The 24,735-nt window shown below is 37.1% G+C and overlaps 1 protein-coding gene across 1 annotated transcript in view; it reads right to left on the reverse strand.

The window, feature by feature from the left end:
- The window catches only part of SPATA16 (spermatogenesis associated 16), a 229,842-nt gene that overhangs the window by 40,399 nt on the left and 164,708 nt on the right, over window positions 1-24,735 (reverse strand). The window contains exons 6-8 of the mRNA XM_044255113.1: window positions 8,697-8,843; window positions 7,534-7,646; window positions 1,024-1,188 (exon numbers count right to left, since the gene is read on the reverse strand). Of these exons, the coding sequence (XP_044111048.1) occupies window positions 1,024-1,188; window positions 7,534-7,646; window positions 8,697-8,843 (425 nt within the window). The remainder of the gene's footprint in view (window positions 1-1,023; window positions 1,189-7,533; window positions 7,647-8,696; window positions 8,844-24,735) is intronic.

Consider the following 24,735-nt stretch of genomic DNA (forward strand, 5'->3'; position numbering starts at 1 on the left):
GTGAATTCAATTCAGGTCTATAATTAGTTTTGGTTACCTTCAATTAAAGCCTCAAAGTAAAGAGCCCTTCCCTATAAACCATTAGGATCTCCATATATAGTAAATTTTACCTATCCTCGAATGGCCCTCACAGGGGTTAGTAATAGTTTTACAAATGAGGAGCCATCATTCCTAATATTGATTATTGTTAGAATATACACATCTATTTGAAGATTGTTTCTCCAAGATATTCCTTCAACTAATTTTTGACTGGCTCTGTGTTTTCTGTGTTCATTCGTCAATTTAGTTAAAAAAAATCATTTGACTAACTACATTTTCCTTTCCAATGAAACAACTGTTTTATCTAAATGGACCAGTGTGGGGGCACCTGGATGGCTCAGTCGATTGTGTCTGACTTTGATCCCAGCTCAGGTCCTGGGATCACACCCTGTATCAGGCTTCCTGTTCAGTGGGGAGTCTGCTTGAGGATGCTCTCTCCCTGCCTCTTTGCCACCCACCCGGCTTGTGCTCCCTCTCTCTAAATAAATCTTAAAAAAGAAATGTACCAGTGTGAATGTGTGTGTGTGTTGCACTGCCAACATATGTATGAAACTAGAAATGAATAAGAAAACTCTAAAGACTATTTTGCAGGGTTGGTCTTTATATAGCGATTACTCTTGTCCTCTCACTTTCCCTTTCAAGAAAATTATATATTAACATAACTTGGAGTTTAAGAAATAATTTATTATAATTATACTTTCTTTAAAACAAAAAGCCTGCTCCATGATATGAATAATCAGCCCTTTTCCATGTTTTTACCATCACAAAATTCTTGCTATAAAAATGGAAGTTAGTTGATGAGAGCAAATAAAAGACAGAAACACCTTTCTACATTTTCTAGTTTCTTTATTAAAATGCCTCAGGAGGGTTGGGCAGTTTTCCCTCAGACTACATTGATTCTCACAATTTTTTTTCTTTTCAGAACATATCCCTCTTCTGTTAGCCCAGGGCCCATGAAAGCCTTAAACAAAGAAAAACACTTACCAATTCTGCCTCCTGTTGACTGATGTCCTGTAGATAGGGAATGGTTGCTAGCTCTGCCATGGCTTGATTGATCACTTGGGACTGCTCCTTTACTCTCTGCAGTCCGCTGAGGAGGCTGGCGTATTGCAACTTCTCCATCACACCTGAGCACCCGTGGAAACTCCCCTAGTCTCCCAGTAAAAGGAAGTGTTTTAGAACAAAATCACAGGCATAGACCTCTCCCCGGGGATTGAAGTCAGATATTATTGCGATATATTTACATCCTTTGAAGCAATAGGTACTGAGCACAAATAAATGTTTGTTTCCATTATTTTTGAGAATCATCTGTACCCTGCCTTCATGTAGATGAATGTATATAAAAGGGAATGCTTTGCAAGACTGTTCAGAAAGATTTGCAGGTGACCCTGCATAAGGAACCTGGGCTGAGGGGGAGAGAGGGGACTGAAATTGAACATGCATTCCACTCTCCTAGTGGGGATCCCACAAAGGTGTGTTTGTTTAAAGAGGGGGACTTTATTTATGTCACCAAAGCATCACAGGAGCTAAGAGTTGCCTACTATCTTGTTTCCTTTCTTTTCTCTTTTCTTTTTTTTTTCCTTCCCTCTTTCTTTCTTTCTTTCTTTCTTTCTTTCTTTCTTTCTTTCTTTCTTTCTTTCTTCTTTCTTGTTTTATTTATCTGTCAGAGAGAGGGAGAGAATGCAAGTACAAGCAGGGGGAGAGACAGGCAGAAGGAGAAGCAGACTCCCCACTGAGCAGGGAGCCTGCTCTGGGGACTCCATCCCATGACCCTGGGATCATGACCTGAGCCGAAGGCAGATGCTTAACTGACTGAGCCTCCCAGGCGTTCCTCTAACTTATTTCTATAAGAGAATATTTTCTATGAAAGTTAAATCCTGAAAAACGTTGTGGTAGTTGAATTCTGTCTACCCCAATGGCTTACATTGGATCTCCAACTCTTTCATCTTTAGTTTTCACTGGATGGCCTTAGACTCTGGTTCCCCTCCTTGAGGTATTAGAGCACTTGATTCTGGTTCCTTGAACCATCCCAACAACTGATAAAATCCATCTTGAAACAGGCTACTGTGTACATTTGTAGAGACCACCACCCCCCATAGTATTTTGGGATTTTTTAAAAAAAGATTTTATTTGTCAGAGAGAGATAGAGAGCACAAGCAGGGGGAGTGGCAGGCAGAAGATGAAAACAGACTCCCTGCTGAGCAGGGAGCCCTGTTGTGGGACTTGATCCTGGGACCCTGGGATCATGACCTGAGCCAAAGGCAAATGCTTAATTTACTTAGCCACCCAGGCACCTTATTTTGGGCTTTCTAACAATGGGGGATACCTTTGATAAGCTGGCCCAGTTATGTGTTTTTCTACTGCCAGCCATAAAAGAGGAGACATGACCTTCTCTAAAAATTTTAATACAAACTGTAATGCTTAATGTAAAGTTTATCACAAAATTCTCATTTCTATTGGGGAAAGGGGGGCATAAAGTTTATCTAAGGGTTAACAGAAAAGCTTTGGGTTTCTGCCGTGTTTGTTGGGTGATAAGAAGTGGGAAGTCACAGGAGGATTTAATTTGTCAATTGCATTCTGCATCCTGGAACCAGAAGAGAAAGTCTGGTTGACCAGTGTTCCTTTATCATAGGGTTCCTCCTGGACCACCTGGACCAGAATCACGAGGTTTTGTTAACTAGGCAGAGTCCTGGGCCTTACTGGGTGAATCATCTATCTCTTGATATGTGGTCCTAGAAACATTAATTTTAGCTAGGTGCCCTCCTACCCCCAATCTTCTAATATTTCAAACGGAAGTTGAATAAACTGCCATCTGAAAGGCTAGTATCTGAACAAGGACTATTTTAATCTGTGTATGCTTATAAAACAGATTTTTCTCCCCAGACATTAGAGAAGGCAGACATGATTTTTTCTTCTTCAAAGAAAATCTCTTCTAAAGAGAAAAATTATTAGAAACTAACATTACTAAAGAGCATCTGAATTTCAACTTGAATTTGCAAAGCAGTTCCTTCTGAAATGTCATACTCATATTTTGGCACTTTTCTAGAATCTTGGTAATACAGAAAGATTGAGCACCATTACATTGTATTTGCTGTGTGTCTCTCTAACACCTATCTATATCACTTGAATAATGTCCTTCTATCCCTGCTAATTTGTTCTTTATGATTAATCATTTATCTGAAAACCTATAAACCTATAGGAGAGATGACTGCAAATCGTGGAATTGGGATTCCTTCTTTGACTTGACAAAATAGCTAGTCTACCCATTCAGTTTAAACATGCAGCTAAACAATGGGATACTGTCAAATAGAGAAAAGCAAGTTGCAGGAGAAACCGTTTTCTTTCTGAAGAAAAATTGCTTTCTTTGTTCTTCTTTAAAATAAACAATGGGGCTCCTTGTAGGAAAGTAGTGTAGTGACTCAACTCCAAAGAGCAGAAACAGCAGCAGTCTGCTCGGGAACATAATCTATCAGTGTAATTTTCCAAAACATCAGGAAAATAAAAATAGTGGAAGGCAATGGTGCTTTGTTAGCTAGATTGTTGGATGCATAACAAAACAGGAAGTGCTCCATGCGAATCAGATACCAAGGACAGAACATAGTTGACTGCTAATAGTCACCTATCCTCCTCCTCTCCTAAAGCCAATGCAGTTTTGGGGAAACAATGTAGTTTTTCATCAGGAAACTAATAAATTAATATTTTACCTATACATGATGGGGGTCTTTGAGAGACAAAGTGAAAAAGAGATACAAATTGCCATCTAAGGCCAGGCAGAATGTTTTAATGCTGTTGCTTTAAGAAAATAAAGGAAATAACGAGGGATGAGGTAGCTTAAACGTGTAATGCTACCAGGAGCTAAATCTAAAGGAGAAGTAGTCCCTCCCCCACCCCACCCATGAGACTTCAGGAATGATCAAAGGGGTCTTTAACTGCTGGAGAGAGGGTAATAAAGTGGCCAAGATTGAAACTAAAACCTCACACAGGTATAATGAAGGTTAGGTAAATAGCAAGCTTAAATGAAGGCTTCAGTCAGAGAATTGCCTACATGTAATAGCAGGTATGGTTAAATGTTTTGCAGATAAGTGATACTACATAATACCACCAGAAAGCAGAGCCCAAGTTTTTGGGCTGTAATTCCATTTGACATACATATACAAACATTAATTGCCAAAAAGGGATAGAAAACGCATATTACTGTTCATTTCAAATGTGTATATGTAAACATTTTTTTATGCTTCACTTAGAGGAAATTAAAAGTAAAATTAATGAGGTATTAAAAACATGGTTAGGTCATTTTTTGGCAAGTCAGCCTGTGAAGAAGACTTCATGCACGGCAAGAGATTTTATTATTTTAACTCTTTAACATTTAGCCCAGGAAGCACAGTACATAAGGTTTGAAACTGACAGCAGCCAATAAAGTTAATGAATGGAAAAGCACAGTGGCATCGGGTAGCACATGAAATCATTAGGACAAGGATCCAGAGAAGGAAAAATACCATTAGAACAGAGCTACTGGTTGAATGGGACTGATGTTCAGTAGGATTAAAAGCCACCATGTAGGAAGCGGTAGAATATTTTAAATTATAACTCTTACAATGTCAAAATCATTCTTGTATGGCCATGGTTACTTATGTCTAGTAAAGGAATCTATAAAGTAAGGAAACTGGGATCAGAGTGTAAGGAGAATCGTTGCCTGATACATAGAAACCTCCGTCATCTTATGGCAAGCGGTGAAAATTCACGTTCCCTGGGAAGGCCTGCTGTGGTTAGTAGATCTACTCCATGGCTGGAGATAACACCTCTAATCCTGGCTTTGTGAGTAGTTCTGTGCACATTAGTGATATAAGGAAAAAAATTAGAAATCTGTAGGACATCTGCATAATCTTCATTTTAGAAGAATATATAATTTCAGAGTACACACTTGAGTCAAGAAAGAGAAAGGTCTATAAAATAGTCCTTTTGTCAAAGCACACTAAAAACCAATATAAACAATTAAAAACTTCTGCAATTTGTAATGCTTAACAAAGTGCTTCAGCATGGATTATGTACTTGGGGTCTCAGAACAACTCTGTGAAGTTGGCCTGGCAGATATAAGCTTATTTAATAAATGAGAAAAAAGAGCTCAGAGGTTAAATGATTTGCCTTCGGGTTATACTGACAGAGCACATCTATGGACAAAAGTCTTCATCTATAGGCATCACAAGTGAAGGTGACAACTAATAAGAACAGTGCAATACCCAGACATTCAAGTGGACAGCATTTGCTATGTGATAAGAAAAAACACACTTCAGGGAATCTTAAAAACACTGTTGAGTGCTTCTTGAGTCACAGTTAATGGTACCATGTACGAATAATTTCTACTCACCAATTCATTACTTGCTTCATTAATCTAGGTTACCTTTGCAGCCAATTTTATTCAGTCCTGCTTTATTAAGCTGTGGTTGGGCATATAATAAAAAACCTAGAGGCCAATATTTCGATATGTTTGTGGTCCCTGGATACCTTCGAGCTCACTTGCTTCAGTTCCATTAAACACTCTTTGAGATAATCTTCTAAAATCTGTTAATTCCCACAGAAGCTAGCATAGAAATGTTGATAAAATTCTTTGCACTTAGCTAAGTGGTACTGACTAATTTTAAAGGATTCAGTTATTAATTAGATGCCAAGAATCTTAGTTATGGTTTTCAAATATCCTTTATAGACACATAAAGATACATGCGTATACCAATCTCTAAGTGGCTAGAATGCCCTTTGGAGGGTGAAAAAAATGAGTTAAGAACACTTAAAAAGTGTGTGATGCCTAGATAGGCCCAACCTGAACACAGAACACTGAGGTATGAGCTGGCAAGAGGTGATGTGGCCAGTGTCCTGACGAGTAACAAGGTATGGCAGGTATTGCCCCCAACGAGCCAGGACACAGGCAGATCACTTCCACAACTTCTAGTACATTGGCTCTGCTAGGCTTACCATGAACCGATGAGGAAAAATAATGCTCTATGGTGATGGTTCTTGTTATCAAAGATTCTATTATGTATAAAGGTCTGATGATGACAGGGATGATGAATGTGGATCTCTAATTAAGATGGGGAGTTTGGTGATGGTGTGTGGCTAAAGGAGGTTATGATAAAGGGTAATTTGGAGAACAGGACCTAAAGCTTGTGGTAAAGCCAATGAGATTGCTGTAAACTGAATGTTTGTGTCCACCCAAAATTCATATATTAAAGTCCTAACCCTCAATGTGATGGTATGGTGATGGGGCCTTTGGGATTAGACAAGGTCATGAGGGTGGAGGCCCCATAATGGGATTGATGTCCTTATAGGAGGAGATCCCAGAGAGTTTGCTCTCTGCCATGTGAGAAAAGATGGAAGTCTACAAGCCAGGAAGAGGGCTTTCATCAGAACTTGACCATGCTGATACCATGATCCTGGACTTCTGTCCTCTAGAACTGTGAGAAAATGGAAATGAATTTCTTCATAAGAGAAATATAGGGGAGATAATCGAGTGGAGCAGAGTTATGGGAAGGGGGGGAGCTCTGGTGGTAGGAAAATTGATAAAAATGTGCTTTTGTATTTGTAATGCATAGAATTACAAATCGTGCAAATAGATTAGGGGTTTTATAGCTTTTCTAAAATGCTGAATAATGTTATTGAGCAGATAAACTGCTCAACAGATGTTAAGTAGCTGTTTGTGATGACCCCCTTGGTTCCCCTTGTAAGGTAAGAACAGCAAATCAATGATGTAATACAAAAGCCACAAAAAGAAAATTCCTCAAAATTTCCAGCTTACAGGCCTTTTGAAAAATATTTTAAAAAGGGGAAATATGCAGCCTTTATAGCCCTTTAATGAGAAGTTCCCTTTATGTACTTTCAGTGTAATGGCTTAAATTTTGTAAAACAGCACAGCAAAATCCAGGTATTATTTTGGGCTTTTTAACACTGAAAAGTAAAAGGGCATATTTTCCCCAGATCAGAAAAAGGGATTAGATAACTTACCCTAAGGGTGTACAAAGATCAATTGCCAATGCATCGGGAAGCCTCTAATTTATCAGTGTGGTATGGAGGCACTAGCTTGAAAACTCCAAATTCTTGTGTAGGTAACAAAATAGTTATGTATGCTAGCCCAGGATATGAAATAGGGAAACACTATATTTATTAAAATTTTGTTTTTGATTTGAAGTAGGAAATGTACTGCAAACTTGAATTAGATAGTAGGAAGGCGCACACACAGACACGCACACAAAAAGGCTCTTCAAAGAGCCACTAGCCTAATAAATGCTGGAAATTGCGAAGTGTAGCATTGTTGTATGTTTTAAAATATAAAATAAATAAAATAAAATCATTAGCTAAACTTTGCTTGGTTTTGCAGATGAGATTTAACTGTGAATGTTTCTAAACTCCTCTAACACTTGCAATATTTGTGCCATAAACTTTCCGTACTTCTAGAATTGCCTAATATTTGTGCATTGGACAAATATAAAAGACTCATATACCTACATTCAGTTGGGTGCTTCTAATAAAATCCAGTATTGGCAAGATTCGCTTCCCCATTGTCTCCATGTGTCTCACTGTGTCTTCTTTGGTCAGCAGACCGAAGGGAGTTTTATGTTCTAAAAATTGTAACAATAAACTTTTATACTACTTTTTCCAGGCTTCCATTTCCAAATGCTTTCTTTAGCAAGCTATAAACAGATATCTCAATGTTAATAGATATGAAATTTTTAGTGTAGAAACTAGCACCATCCCTAGACCACATGCATAGCAATGAAAGATCTATGAGGAGAAAGGCAGAGGAGACATTGCCCTTTAGAGACTATCATTTATTCATTTTGTTGTGTTTCCTGATTGAGAGATCTAAGAGACAGCCTATAACAATTCATCCCTCTCAGCAGGGTACGTTTTCCCTGACTTGTGAAAAAGTGTTGTCATAAATGTGTCTGATTGTTGTCTTGTTCCTTCGAGGTATTACTCAAGTGTGCAGATCCCATTGACTTTGAATGTAGCTTGAAGTTGAGATAAGCCTCAGAGGACAGAGTGTCAGACAAAACACAAATCCTTAATTATGTGGGTAGAGGTGAAGGAATAAATTCAACCCAGTTGTGAATTTTGCCCACAAATCTGAAACTTCGACTCCATGTAAATATTTTCTTGAGTTTTGGAAGTTTCAACAGAATTACTGAATACCATTAAAGTATAGTAACTCCTCAGGAGATTTAAGCTCTTGGTAAATTACATAAGAAAAGAGTAGAACAAATAGAAATATAACAGATAATCCAAGTGATTTAAGGTTTTCATTGGCTGTATTTTTGATTTTACACAAGTATTTTGGATAATTTTTGTTAATGGATGATGACAAAAACTTACATTCTTTAAGTGCCCTGTGCTTAGGCACTGGTAATAGCATGGTTGGGATGAGATGGTTGGAGTGAGGGAGGCAGGCACTCTAGAATTGCATTGGTCTTAGAGGAAACTGAATCCCAGATATTGGTAACTAACCCACAAAGAAGACTGAAAGGAGTTCATTATAACTTGACAAACATATTTTGGGGGCTACCCCCCTACTATATGCTAGGCCTTATGATGAATAAGACTTGATGAAGAAAGCACAATTCCTGCCTTATAACAGCATTAAATGATAATAATAAGTTCAGGTGATTTACCTGTAAATGTAGGCAGCTTCCTACTTGATAATTTTTCCAAAAATTTCCCATCTTCTTTGTTTTTGAACCCAAGAGTCAAGAGATATTGTTGGGGAGGAAAAGATGACCAGTCAACTGTCTGGGGCAATACGTGGAGTCCTTGAAGATCTGAAATACAATAGGAAATGAACTAAAGAGTTTGATAACAAAGGGTATTTTTTCCTCCTATTCAGGAATTGTACTTGGAAGACATGATAAATATAAATATTAAATGTGCAAAGTAAAAGTATATGCATTAAAATGTCAAATAGATGATATATCAAAATCACATTTCATTATTTATACTTTTCTTAAAATATAAAGACACAGAACAATTAGTAAAATATGGTTGGATTATATGGATTACTTTCTCCATATTCAAAATAATAGAAAATTCAGGACCAGCTTGCAGGCTTAATAGTTTTCTGTGTGCTCTTTTCAAGAGAATTTGATTTTTCTGTTCAAAGTTTAAGATTTAAAGAAATAATGTTATATGAAAGGAAAGGGAACAATTACCAAGTGAGAATTAAAATCTATCATGCTAACTTAGTTACATCCCTCCCATAGTTGAAAAAAATTTGAAATGACAAATGTACTGACTTTCACAATTAGACTTGGAAATAATTTTAGGGTCAGGAAAATGGTCGTAAAACAAACTCACATACTTAATGACCTTGAGAGCTATTATTTACTGAGTACTTACTTACTACTTTCCCTTGTTCTAAGTAGTTTGGGCAGATTGTCTCTTTTTTTAAAGATTTTATTCATTTATTTATTTTAGAGGTAGAGGGAGGGAAAGCGAGAGAGAGAATGAGTAAGCAGCGGGGAGGGGCAAGGGAGAAGGACAAGCTGATTCCACTCTGAGTGCAGAGCCCAATGTGGTGCTGGGTCCCAAGACCCTGAGGTCATGACCCCAGGCAAAATCATGGCTTGGGGGGCTTAACTGACTGGGCCACCGAGGCGCTCCTGTGCAATGTCTTTTTAAATCCTCATGGTAACTTTACAAAATTGGTGCTATTTTCCCCATTTAATGAATAGGAAGTTGAGTACACAGATGGGAGGTGACGTTCACAAGAACATAACCTATAAGTGGACAAAGCAGGATTCATACCTGGCGGTCTGACTCCAGAGACCACAGACCTAACCATTGTATTTTGCTTCAGGCTTGCTAGGCTCTTGATTACTTTCGATATAGGGACAAATGTCATCCATGGAGTCTTGGTGGCCAGATTCACTTAATTCACTTCCATTCTGAGTAATAACACTTTGATTGTGATAGACTTCACAAATGAACGATGAGGAGCAGAGGGTTTAATGAGCTCTCCCTACTTAACGCTGCCAGAAAGGGAAAAAAATGGAATTCCAAATATCCTTGAATTATGATTTAGTTAAAGGTCAATTTTTAATGTAGAATCAGAACTTAAATGGTAATGATTCAGATATAGCCTTCATTATTTATCTGTCATATGTCCTTAAAAAATAATAAATGTGGGATTCTTGGGTGGTGCAGTCAGTTAAGTGGCTAACTCTTGATTTTGGCTTAGGTCATGATCTCACGGTCCTGGGGTTGAGATGGGGCTCTAAGCTCAGCACAGAATCTGCCTGAGATTCTCTCTCATTCTCCCTCTGCCCCTCTCCTGCTTGTGCACTGTCTCTCTCTAAAATAAATAAATCTTAAAAAAAAATAGATGTAGTAAACCATGAGTGTTTTTATCCACCCTCCCTGGCATCCTCCATTCCTGTTTTTAGCTGCAGAATCCTTCGTTCAAAAAGAAATTTACTAAGCCCAATATTTAAAGTTGCTAAAATAGAGCTGTTCTATTTGGAGCATGGGATACTGACCACCCATCCTCATGTCTGTACCCTATTCTACACCTCACATGCAATAGCCCTCTTCAACCCTTCCCCAGAACAATAATTTCTCAAAGCTCTTTGGCACATTTTGGTTAAGAAAATAGGGTATGCTTGTCAAACAGAGAGTTAACGTGTATGCTCATTATTGAAAAAAAATTAAAAATATCACAAAATATCCTTGTTTCAAAGATACAGAACAAAATATATTAGACATGCTTTAGTCTTTCCATGATGACTCAAAATCAGTCAATCCCTTGAGATTATTGAGGGCTTATCTGGCCTGAGATTATTATTTAGAACCTCTGTTCCATATGCTTTTTCAGGATTACCTTTTTCACTCAAGAACCAGGCAGGACAGGGCATATTATTATGCCAAGCTTACAGATGGCAAAATTGAGCTTTAAGAAGACGTTGCAAACTTTCCTAAGATCACACAGTGAGCAAATGGGAGGGACCAGAACTGAAAGGCAGCTGGATGTCAAAACTTAACTCCCAAAACTATCCCCAGGACAATTTAGCCATGACAATAATGATCACTCTGAAAACCAATGGTTTTTGCCAATGATTCTGGGTAGAACATTTCCTACCCTAACTAGAAAAGTATAGCAAGCACACAGAGTTCTCAGAATGAAGAGAGTAACTTTTGTGGGTTTTAACGTGCAGCTTGAACATGCCTCTTGAGTTGGTGTTTGAATTACAAACGGCTTCTTTTTAAAAGGATGTCTCATTTCTATAAACAAGATAAAAATGTGATTTCTGCATTTCAATCTCAAAAGTGCAGGAAATTTGCTTTTGAAATCTGCATTAGATCATCACAGACACACCCTCTGCTTCCAACTGAATACTGTCTTGCTCTGAACAATACAGGAAGAGCTTGCCAGTTTTGCTGAGAAATCAAAAGGCCACTAACTCACCCTGATACACGGTCATCACATTTCTTTCGTGTTCATCCTTTAGTTCTCTATAAGATGCCAACATTTATAAATTGTCAGCATCTTCAGGAATTGACATACTCTGGAGATTGAGGCCGGAAGATATGTGATCCCTGGCTATGGTTTGCTCTTTCATCTGCTTTTGCTCCCTGACATAGAAGGCTTGCAGGCATCCATGGGCCATTCTGGGGATGATGTTGGGGACTGTCCTATGGAGATGTTCTTGGCTTCTTGGGTACCTCTGGAAGACTAGAGTCCCCAAGAATTGGTGTGGCTGCTCTGACCGCCACACAAACCCAGAAAGGAGCATTCAGACATAGAAGCTTCTGGATCCCACGGCTGAAACCTGTTAGCACAGAGAGGGCTCCTGGCAGGACACCTTTAAAACTTTAAGGTCTACACTAAAGTGACAGGAGGCCCCAGAGTGGCAAAGTCCAGAACTGATTGGGGTGTGCAGCCCATAAGCTGGTGTTTAGAGTGGATTTGTGGGGAGCATCTTGAGATTTGTCATTTTCCAGTCAGCTCTATTGCCAGAAGTAGCCAGATGTTTGAGAGCTCGATTATATAAATAACAGGAGAACTTTGAAAGGTTGACGTCTTCTTGCTCATAAATATTTGGGGGACAAAGAGGAGACTGATACTAATAGTTGCAGTGATTAGATTGACTAGTGAAACTAATGTGAGCACTATAGCTAATTTATTATAAAATATGCTAGCAAAAATAGAACTATTTTCTGCTCCTTTCGACCCTGTATGTTTCATCTTATGTGTTTGATCTATTATTAAATTCCAGGCTATGTTTTAAAATGTGAGAGGCCCCTATATTCATACTGTTAAGTTTAGAAAAAAATATTTTTTAAAGTATCATTCTTATTCGATTTGTATGCAGAGTAAATTGCAATTGTATGAACATTTAGCCTAGCAGGTGGTCTATGACCCAAAATGACAACATACTTACCAGATGTTGAATCTCATGTAACATTAATTTGAGTGCTAATTGTTCTCAATTTTATGCTCATAAACCTCTACCTACGTCCGAAAAGCCCTGTGCCCCTGATGGATATGAAAGTTAACCAGATTGTATTTTTTTGTTCTTTGGTAGGAAAGTTGAATTGATTAAAAATGTCTTCTTTGCTTCTGTCATGTCAGAAGAACTGAAAAGAAATAAGTACCTTAATGCATCCTTTTACAATTTATCGCAATTAGAGATGAAATTTAGATGACCATGGCCACATTTATCATTAAAAAATCAGTTTGCAGGTATGACATAGTTCCAAATTTTTACCACCAACGATGCTTTAAAAAAATATATCAAAGATAGATTATGCAGATTAAGTTTCTTGCATAGAAACATAATCTTGCAATTCTTTTTGAAAGATGTCTCACCTCAGCAAAAGAGGATGAAGTTTGCCCTTTATCAAGAACCTTTCATTGTACCACAGAACTCTGGAACTGACCAGTTTTCAGGTCTTCAAGTCATTCATGCAGCTTGACCTTCTTTAGTATTGCCCTCCTCCTCCTTGAAGTCACCTCCCTGGAGTACAGTGACAGTCTCTTTACTTTCTTTCTCTCTGTCTCTCTCTGTATTTCACCCTCTCTCCTACACACACACACACCTCCCAGTTTCTCTTTCTCCGTTGTTCCTCCTGCCTTCTCAGTTAGTACTCTTCCAGGCGGTCCCTGGCTCACTGACGAGTTCTTCATATACACACTCCTGGGGGCTTTCTCAATTTTTGTGGCTTCCCCTCTTACTTCTAAGCAAAAAGTTAGAGATCAAAGCTCTAGTCTGGTCTGAAAAATCGTCGCCAAATTCAAACCCAGCGTTTCCAAATGTCTCCTGGTACATTGCTATTGGCTCATCATTAAAGAAATCACCAGAAGGGAGCAAATATGTTCTTCAAAAGTGATTTTCATAATTTCCACAACTTCCCTCTTCCCTGTTTTTCACCGATGTGTTGTTAGGATAACCATTATTCACCCAAATTATTTGGGCTTAGAATCTGGAAGCCATTGTTGACTTTTCTTTCTTCTTATCTCTGACATTTAGTGAGTCTCAAAAACTAATTAAGTCTGCCCATTGTAATACATCTCATATTAACTTCTTTCTTAGCATAACCATTGCTACCATCCTGGTCAAATTTCTTGTCACATAATATCTGGATTACAGAAAAAGTTTCCCAGCCAACGTCACTGCCACCACTATCATTTTATGCCACCCCACCATGCAAGGAATATTTCTGGAACATTGCCTTTGTGTTTGCCACATACTTTCTCAGGAACTTTAGTGACTTCTTTCTTGGTATTCAAGGTTCTCAACTGTGTGTATCTGTTTCACAGTCTCTACCCAATTCCTACATTTCCTCTAATATAATAAACCTTTATCATCCACTATGCTGATTTCACTAACTTGTACCAGCCTGTGCTTATCCTGCTTCTGAACTTTTCTTTGTTCAGAAAACTTCTTTTCTAAGAAACACTTACATATTCTCTTTTTCTCTTTATTCAGTTGATGACTATCTTTCCAGATGTACCTAATTTAAGTCCCATCTTGTCCATGCAGGTTTACCTGAATATTTCAACATCACTCTTCAAACTCTTAAAGAAATCTATATTATTCACTCCAGAGTGAATTTCCTAAGGTTTCATGGGAGTATGTCTTATCTCCCTAACAAGTTTTAATCCTCTTTTAAGTTATTTTTAAGTTATGCCCATGCCTAAGCATCTAGTAGGTGCTCATCAATATTTGAATCTAAAAACAAACTTTTCCAAACCCTGAATTTTTAATGATCAAAAAAAAAAGAACTTCAAAAAATCTTTTTCAAAAAAAGAACTTCAGAAAGAACGAATAAAATGTTCAGAGCTTCTGAGATATGATTTATTTCTTTGTCACTAAGCTTAGAAATAAATATCACACAGACTTTGGTCCTTATTTTACCTAAATCTCAAGTGGTTTCTGTTTAACTTATGAAGGGTGAAGGAAGTAAAATAATAAGTATTGCATAACTCAATGGAGTAAAATGCTCAAATGAACAGAGTAGCTTTGCCTGGATGGAAAAATCAGTTTCATATTTGGGTTGTACCTTTGTCGCAGCTTGTTCTCTGAGAAAGACAAACTCATAGTCACAAAAAGATTGGGTTAATAGAGAGAGTATGACTTAGCGAAACTGTCGGCATCACCAGAAAAGCATCTGCACAAACATGAAATATTGATTGTAGATCAGCAGACTCATCTATATATATGAGAAATAGCTTTAACTGTTATGAAGTTAAAAATCTGTAAAATATAAGCTCTCTGGAAGTAAAGTACAAAATGTAGAGGCCATCAGCATCAGTGTTTTCTGTTGGACACCTCATCATAAGCACAGACAACAAACTACGAATGAACTTTACAAAGCAAATTTTTTTAAAAAAGAAAAAGCACAAAAAATTTAAAAACTCTTTTAGAAGTATGCAGATATGTTAGTGTTCTATCATCACCTTTCTCTAAGTTTCATTTCCTTCTCTATTTTCTGGCATCTATGTCATTTCTCTGCCCTTTGTCCATAACAAAATGTTCTGACATTTTGGGTTGGAGCAAAATCTCATTTCTAAAGGTCCCAATTGCTCAGTATGAGATGGGACCATGTCAGTGTTATATGACTTCTTTTTACTGATCAGTTTCAGAGTTTAGCTTCTACAGTATCTTCGTAATGCCAACACTTTGTCATTAGTTCTTTTCCAACCATTTTCTGAGTTTTATCTTGTACTCCTTTTAATGCCAATACTTCTATCTTGGAAGTTATCCACAAATTCACATCAGCAAGAAAATAGCAAAAGGCAGCAGCTTTGCAGCTAAGTTATCATTATTGCCTCCCATAAATAATAAAACAGTTTCTACTTTTAAAAACATAGCATATTTTGATTTTTGCATTTGATGTGTGAGAAAGCTCTATGTATAATGAATCTTCATATAAAAAGCTGCATTTTCCCTTTGACCTTCATTATAGAGGTCTGGATGCAAATGGAAAAATTTGGTTTCCATTCCTGAGATTCTTAATTTTCACTTCAGGTTGTTGGTCTTCTCTGATTCAAAACCGATCTTTGAATTTTTAAGGTTGGTCTCATAGACCATATATAAACTTTGAAAAAACAAATAATCCCACAGGATTTTTATGCTTAGTTCATTTCCATTTCACCTGGAATTTATGTTGATTCCAAAGTTTTATGTTTAATTTGCTGTACTGTATTGATTCTGGGAGAGTTTCTTAATTTTATCCCCACCAATGTAGACCTGAGACAATACAAACATTAAAGATACGGTTATTCCCTTTAATATTATTAGAGTCACAGTCAGAGAAATAATACAATGTTGTTATAATCCCATAAACAGATTTTTTAAATATTTGTTTATTTGAGAGAGAGAGAGAGAGCTAGAGAGTAGGGAAGGGGCAGAGAGAGAGCGAGCGAGTGAGAAAGAGAATCAAGAGAATCCTAAGCAGATACCCTACTGAGCACAGAGGCTGACATGGGGCTCAATTTCACAACCTCAAGGTCATGACCTGAGCTAAAATCCAGAGTCAGACATACTCAACTGACTCAGCTACCCAAGTGCCCCCAGCTATATTTTTGCAGGATATAAGACTTAGAATGGACATTTCTTGGTTGGTTACCTACTACGCCTTCTCTCCTTACTTCTTTTTCCTCTTGGCAAATTTCTTAATCTCTATCTGCTCTAAAAGTGAGGCCTAACTGGTGCAGACCACTCAATCCTGGCATTACCTTGACCTCAGTTTTGGTTCAATCATAAACATAAGTGCAATTTGGGTCAATGAGTAAGAGTGAGTCCAGGGACTGCGTGGAAGAGGCACTCACTGTTCTTCAGGACAGTGTGATTTGAGATCTGTAATGACATTTGAGCATTTTGTTATTACTCAAGATCCTAGCACTTGAGGGGATGGTATAGGTAGTGGAATACCAGGCAGAACTTGAGAATAAAGCTGACAGCAGAAAACAGAGCAGTGAGTAAGCTGTGGGATTAATCTGCATTTAAAGGCAGTGCCGTCTGTGGATCTTTCAATAATAAAAATCAATGTGTTCCATACCTCTCCTTACCCCTTTAAAACTTATAATATACTGAAGTCAGTTTGAGCTGTGATTCCTTCCACTTGAAACCAAAGATTTCTGGTATAGGGATTTAGCTAGTAGTTCAGTATATCTGCAAATACTTTGGAATCCTTAAAATATTATAGCTGAGATGCAAGGCAATCATAAACTCTTCAAGAATCTGGGAAGAATATATTCCTTATTTAAGACACAACTGTTTGAGGATTAGGAATTAATTTTTACAACTAGACAAAGATAGAAAAATTGAATACATCTTGGTGGTGCCATTATTATGATAACAGTATTATGACATTATTACCAATAATTAAACTTAAATATATACTAGCATTATTTTTCTTGATCTTTTTCATAGTTACTACTTTTTCAGTTTTGGTTAGATTCTACATCTTATAGAAAGTGACTCTTGGATAGTTAACTAAGAATGAAAAACAAAAGACTTACATAAACTGAAAATTTAATTTCCCTGCCTATCTGGATTGGTAATCTACTTATTTGTTTTTTTATATCCCATGGTAGAAGTGTAATGACTTGCCTTACATAGATATTTGTAACATAAGAAAAAGTGTACAAGAATGTCTGAGGAAAACAGAACAAAAGGAAAAGTAAGAGATGGGTGATAAAGCCATAAGTGAGATTAATACACAAAATGTGTTCTATAAATTTTTATATACTTATTAGAATTAAACAGGATCAACTATTTCATTCACAATATTCCTACAGATTAACACTGGAAAGGACCTAATCTATTTATGAAGGAATAAATTTGGGAAGAATATTTGGAGAGCTTTGAGTGGGAGCGGGAACTTGGAAAGAAGGTGCCATATAAGTGTGTGTGTCTGCATTTGTGCATGCATATATATGTATTTGTGTGTATGTGTATCACAAGGTTTTGCTGAGCATTATGGGTACCGTACCTGTAAAACCTGCTTCCTGCCATGTATCCCACAGTAAGAGCTCCATCTTGCCCCAACCCATTTTTTTTTTTGAGAGGCTGCAGTAAAAATTTACAATACTTCCACTTATTTTTGGATTATTAAATGGTATTTCTTTAAATGCCACTCTATCTGTCTTCAGTCAGACTCCATAAGAAAACATACCAACCAGGATGAATTAAAGTTCCAGGGAGGTCCAGGAGAAGTACAATCATGGAAGGTAAGAGTAGATGATGGAGACCAGAGGCAAACAGTGCTGTAACCTGCTACTGCAAAGGACAAGTGAACTGTTCATTGAGAAGATCGAAGAGTGCCAGAAAACCGCACTTCCAGTTGGAAAGACCAACATTTTCATATATTTTTAAAAGATTTAATTAATTTATTTATTTGACAGAGAGACAACCAAAGAGGGAATATAAGCAAGAGTGGAAGAGGGAGAAGCAGGTTTTCCACTGAGCGGGGAGCCCAGTGCGGGGCTTGATCCCAGGACCCTGGGATCATGACCTGAGCTGAAGGCAGACATTTAAAGACTGAGCCACTCAGGTGCCCCAACATTTTTATATTTTTAAGAACAGAGAATTTAGCTCTCTATATGAGGGATTTCTGTACTTTGGGAATGATTCTTTGTTTCTAACAAGAATACTGTGGTACAAATATAAGATGATTTATCATCTTTATAACCAACCTGGCCATAATACGTTCATAATAATATTGGGGAATAGGCCTTTAATTCTATAACCTTTTCCATCTGAGAAAGTGAGTTACAAAGAGGAAATAGTCTGATCTTGAGAACTCATGATCATGATAAAATTATAACATTTTAAAGAAAAAAAGAATAAAATGAGGAATTTTTAACTTCTTGTTCTAGAAAGCACAAGAATGTATTATTCTTACTAGTGAATGATGGCTGAACAAGAACAGGGTTATAAATTTCAGTAAAAAGCAATTCTTAAAGGCCTATTTTAAAACAATATATTATTCCTCTGAACATACATATTTACTCCTGGGAGTTAAATTGCATTGGAAAGGCAAAATATGACTCTATCCACCTAAGTGTTAGAGTAATTGATATCTGATCCAGAAAACTTTTCTATTAAACATTACTAAGCATAGATCCATTATTGAATATTTATTTATTTAGCAAATAAATCTTGATATTTTCATCAAGAGGAGACAGGATATGCTTATTGTATTACTTTATTATTATTAAAATACAACCATGCAAGAATGAGAACTATGCAAAATTACATTATTTTGCTGGAATATATGAATAAAAATCTTGAGCAAAATCTTTACAAATGAAAACATAATTCTGGGGCTGATGAATTATTATTTGCTTTATATACCCTGACTACTCGGCGTGAATCAAACTGGATTTTTCTTTAAATAAGAAAAATGGATAGCTACTCTGCTAAAAATTCAGTAATTTTTTTTTTCTGAGAAACATAATATAATACAGCTTAAGATTTTGGCTGGTCTTACCAGATTTGGCTATCTCCAAATAGCAGAGGATGCACAGTAAGTTTCTGAGGATGTATAAGCCTGGTTGTCCCAGAAGGCAGATTTGAATTTTAACCTTCCCTCGTCGATCTTGTAGACCTTAGAAGGGCAATATGGTTCTAGTGTCTGCCACTGAGGGTGAAGTGGATTTTTCTCATAATGAATCACTCATTTAGTTGGTCTATTCAGTAAGAAAATTAAACATATTTATACCTATACACATCTCAAAATTGATTTATTTTTACAGCTTTCCCCTTTCCATCTGTTTTTGTGGAAATCCCTGATATGGGTGACTGTGAATTGAAGGTTAGCTAGAGAAAAATATACTGCCCCAGAAATCTTTATTGTGAAAACTTTACCTGCTCATTATCGCCACCTCTGCCAGCCTTTGCTGGGCTCACTGCACTGTCACAAGATCGAGGTGTAAAGAACTCAACACTATCTAGGCTTGATGAAGGTGACCTGGATTGGGCAGAGTTTCTGAGTTAGAGGTTTTTCTGCCAGCCCATCTGGGAGAATTAAGTGTTAGTCTCCAAGTTTTAATGATAATAACTACTTATCCAGCACAACATAGATAGGTAACTCTTTATCCAAGATCTTCAAGGTATAGATTTTATGACCTTCATCTGTTGATTGTTTATTTTGATGAACTTTATAATTTAGAAATTCTTATGGCCTAAATTTCTCTTGCTGCAATCAAAACTACATACTTGTGTTCTGCTTTCCGTGGGCCATCAGTGGGTCTCCTGAAATATTATTTTTCCATTGTGGGTACAAACGTGTGCTTGAGAGCAGTCACCGGTAGCTGTATGGAGAAGGATGAGTGAGAGTGAAGTAGAAAAGAATGTGTACAAACTGAGTGTTTCTGAGGGAGTGTTTATTCAGTCACTGAGTTCACAAGAATTTATTGTGTGCATTGTGGATAGAGTAACAAGCTGCCTACCTGTTATGATATAGGGCAGTGCAGTAGAGTAAAGCTATGCATTTTAACAACAAAAACACCCAAAACAAAAGACCTCCAAATCCAGATCTCGGTGATTTAAAGCAAGAGAATTTTGTTTTTTGCTCATGTGGGTCTTTAGAGGGGTGACCTTCAACATGGTCATTCAGGGACTCCAAGCTTCTTTTGCCTGTGGCTTCTTCGGTTTCACAGTCCTATCTACAGTGGCCAAGGAAAGAGAGTTCTGCATTGTAGGGTTTTATGGACCAGCCCCAAAAGTGGCATGTACTTTTTCTGCCCACATTCTATTGGCCATTACTCAGTCACAAGGGAGGCTGGAAATGTATTTTAGTTACATACATGAGAGGAAAAAATAACTTGGTAAACAACTAATTAGTCTCTGCCGCTTTCAGGGGGGAGGATTTCTAGTTCCAAACTGCTCCCTTGTCTGTTTTCTCCTCCATCATTCTTTTAATTAGAGTCAGCCTTCCATTCCACCATTAGAGCTTAGGGTTTAATTGAAAATATTCTCCAAAAGAGTGGAAAAATATAGTCCAATATTTACCCTAAATTACAAATTACTAAGGTCAGGTCCTTTCTTAGGAGCAGGTATATTCTAGCACTCCCTAGAATAGAGTCTGGAATATATGTGCCCAATAAATGTTTGATGAATAAATGAACAGATGAACAAACCACCCATCTCCATTGTTGATTCTCTTTTCGTCTTGAGGATCTTGGAATTCTGGAGCATCAAGAAAGGGAGAAGAGTCATGGCAGACTAACACAGCGAATTGGATATAGGGCTAAAACTACTCCCAGTCTTTAGTGGAGGACAGGGGATTTTTCGAGTAAGATCCAGAAAGTGACTGGATTCACTAGCCAGCACTCTGGCAATGAAAGGGAATCTCAGAGAATGGCTCTAGTTTGGGCCAGCTTACATGGTGAGGGTGATTGGTATACATATAAAAAAGCATCTACATCAAAAGACAGCATGGAGAACTCATACAGGTATCCTTGGGTCACCTAATGTGTCACATAAATGAGCCCATTTGGTTGTGCTCGCCAACAGAGGTGATCTCATGTTGCATTAGCCATGTAATCAGCAGCTGCACCAGCCTGCATCAGACTTTGAAAAAAAGAATCTTTCCTCATATATCCACTGACCTTTTTGGGCAATGGGTATGCTTGAGTTCTGTGAAAGTTGAACCAGACCGGGAAAGAAGAAAATCCCATGGAAAGGGGAAGGGAAGCTGGTGAATTTGATTAGATAGTTACTGAAGGAAGATTAAATTTTAGAAATGATTGAAGGAGGCATAATATTCTATTGTATATATGGACCATATCTTCTTTATCCATTCATGTGTTGAAGGGCATCTTGGCTCTTTCCACAGTTTGGTGACATGGAGGACATTGTGAGTTAAAAAAATTTCTACATCCATTTAAAAGACATGGTGTATATAGGAAAGGATACAGAGAGCTCAAGAAAGAGTTCCTAGAAATTAGTGATTGGAGAAGAGAAGTGTTGGGGGAAATTGGAGGGAGAGATGAACCATGAGAGACTGTGGACTCAGAAACAAACTGAGGGTTTGGAGGGGAGGGGTGAGCCTGGTGGTGGGTATTAAGGAGGGCATGTATTGTATGGAGTACTGGGTGTGGTGCATAAACAATGATTTTTGGAACACTGAAAAAAAAAAAGATTGAAGGAGACTGAGTTCATGGGAATGGGATAGAATATATTACTAGCTCTGAACAGACCAAAGATGAATATGTATAGGTTAAAAAAAAAATGTCTGTTTGCACACATCTGCTTTGCTATGTGCCTATTTGTTGAAATAAATAAATGAATAAATTTTTGGCAGAATAGAAGTTTCTTAAATTCTATCTACGAGACAGAAAAAAGGAAAATCCTGGTTTTGGGGAAGTGTCAACAAAATAAAATAACTATTCTCTTTGTGTGACTCACTATCTAGCTACTGCCTGCCCTAATCTCTTGGTACCACCTATAAGAGAGATACAGATGCTAAAGATAACATTTGATGTTCCCTTTTCCTATGTTTTAGGTCCTCACTCACATTAAAATTGCATGGGGAAAAAGAAGCCAGACCACAGACTGTACACATACAGTTAATAACAGTGGTTTCACTACCATTACAACAATGACTTTGGGGAAGATCCTTCCCTGATTTGTACAGTCAAGTAATGTCATCAGTGCAATAGCATTGGTCACCTAAAGTACAGGTTCTACAGGGGAAGCACCTAACCAATCCCAATGAAATTTAAATTCTAGACTATCTTCTCTACCTCCGCTTTTCCCTCCAGAAGCTGTGTCTTTCCTCTCTAGTTTCCTTATATAGCTCTGTCATACTCCAGCAATTAGTAATTATAAAATAATAGAAACAATCATTAGTAACTTATTATTATCTTCTTTTCCAACATATAAGATCCTTTAGCATGAATCGTCTTGCCAATAGATCACAATTCATCTTGATAACAGGTTTGATAGAGTTACATGAAACATGAATCTGGCTCATTAAAGTTATTATTGTTTTTAAACTCTGAGTGGCAACAGTGCTTCCAAAATATTAATTAATCTTCATGATTTCTCTGTAAAGTAAGTTAAATATAACTAAACTCATTCTACCAGTAGAATTATCAAACAGGTGATATCCTCAATGAATTTCTCGTCATTATCAATGGATCCTAGAATAGATATGGAAATAGCTGAATCTAATTCATTTTCCATGACACTAGATAGACATGACTCTTGTTTGCTATTAAGGCTACTCCCCAAAAAACTCTTAATATATCCATAACAAATAATAAATGCTTTATAACAATTAGCAAAAAATGTGAGTTCTGAAACATTCTTATCCACTTCCTTACAAAATGTTCAGAGTAAATCAGCATCAGTGGTCATTATAGCATACACTATAGTTTCTTCTCTTCCCTTACCTCGCCTTTAAATTCTCATTGTTCTTTAGAGATTCAGTATTCAATCATCACTATTTATGTTTATGTAATACGTTTCCTCTAAAGAGTGTGAAAAATAAGGGCTATATAAGACCTAAATTTAATACTTCTGTCACACCTCTGCTCTTATCAGATGGAAATGGTACAGCTCAATAGCAAGGACATGGGTTCAAATCCAAGGCCTGCCACCACTAATTTGCTATGCATCTTTGGAAAAGCTATTTGTTTTCTCTGGTTGCTGTTCTTTTGTTTCAAAATGAGAATCATCTTACTCCATAATACCTGGCACTTTAAAAGCGATCACTAACAGAGTACATTATTAATCATACAAACCAGTGACTTGGTCTCAAAACCATGAAAATGAGGAATGAAGGACTCTTAATGGGAAGATAGGTATGCGCATTTAGAGATTTTCTTTACCATGGTAGTCATTGAGTGGCTTTGTCTTTGTCTTAATTCAGAATAATGGTTTGCACATAGTAGATATTAAAAATGATTTTTTGAATGAATGAATAAAAGCCAGTGTCTTCCAAAGACAAAAAGAGGGAAAAGGGAGAATGTCAGTGTTGTGTCCTCTATGTATACTTGAGCAACCAGATCTCATTTGGATATCAATGATCCAAGAACATAAGGAAAGAGGGAAGTTTGAAGTGTGAGATAGATGGAAGAAGGAAAGTAGAAAAAGGAAGCATTGGAAAAATTTCATCTTCTGGAAAATACTATAATTCTCTAGTTTACTGATGAGGAATATGGGGAAAGGTAGTGTTTTACTACAGGTTATTCCTTCATTTTAAAAAAATTTAGAGTTTATGGAGTTCCTGGTTAGCTCAGTCAGTTAAGAATCTAACTCTTGATTTCATCTCAGGTCATAATCTCAGGGTTGTGAGAGTTAGCCCTGCATCAGGCTTCCCGCTCAGCAGGGAATCTGCTTCTCTCCCTCTCCTTCCACCCTTCTCCCTGCACTCTCCCTCTATAAAATAAATAAATAAATTAAATAAATATTAATTTATTAATGTATTAATAAATTAAAAAATTAAAAAAATAAAAATATTAGAGTTTCTAGAATTTACCTCTCCTTTTACTTATTTTTGAAAAGATTAATTTTTATTTGTTTTAGAGAGAAAAAGAGTGCGTGAGTGGGGAAGGGGAATAGGGAGATGGAGAGAGAATCTCAAGCATACTCTATGCTGAGTCTGGAACCCATTGTGGGGGTCCACCCAAGGACCCTGAGTGCATGACCTGAGCTGAAATCAAGAGTTGGATGCTCAACGGACTGAACCATGCAGGTGTCTCTACCTCTTCTCTTAAAGTATAGAAACATCATACATAAGGAATATTGTGCTAGACCTAGAGGACTAGTTCTACTTTAAACCTTAAAATAACTTCCCATTTTAATTCATCAGATTAAAAGAATGTATTCCTAAACAATTCTAAAATTCGTATGGAATCATAAAAGAACTCAAATAGCCAAAGCAATCTTGGAAAAGAAAAACAGAACTGGAGGTATCACAGTCCAGATTTCAAGTTATATTGCAAAGTGGTAGTAACTAAAACTGTATGGTACTTGCATAAAAATAGACACATAGATCAGTGGAATAAGACAGAAAACCCAGATATGCAACTATAGTTATATGGTTGATTAATCTTTGACAAAGGAGGAAAGAATATCCAAATGGGAAAAAGATAATTTCTTCAACAAATGGTGTTGAGAAAACTGGACGGCAACAAAACAAAACTGGATCACTTTCTTACCCCATACACAAAAATAAACTCAACATGGATTAAAGACC

The sequence above is a fragment of the Neovison vison genome, chromosome 6, assembly GCF_020171115.1.
Source record: "Neovison vison isolate M4711 chromosome 6, ASM_NN_V1, whole genome shotgun sequence".
Lineage (NCBI taxonomy): Eukaryota > Metazoa > Chordata > Mammalia > Carnivora > Mustelidae > Neogale > Neogale vison.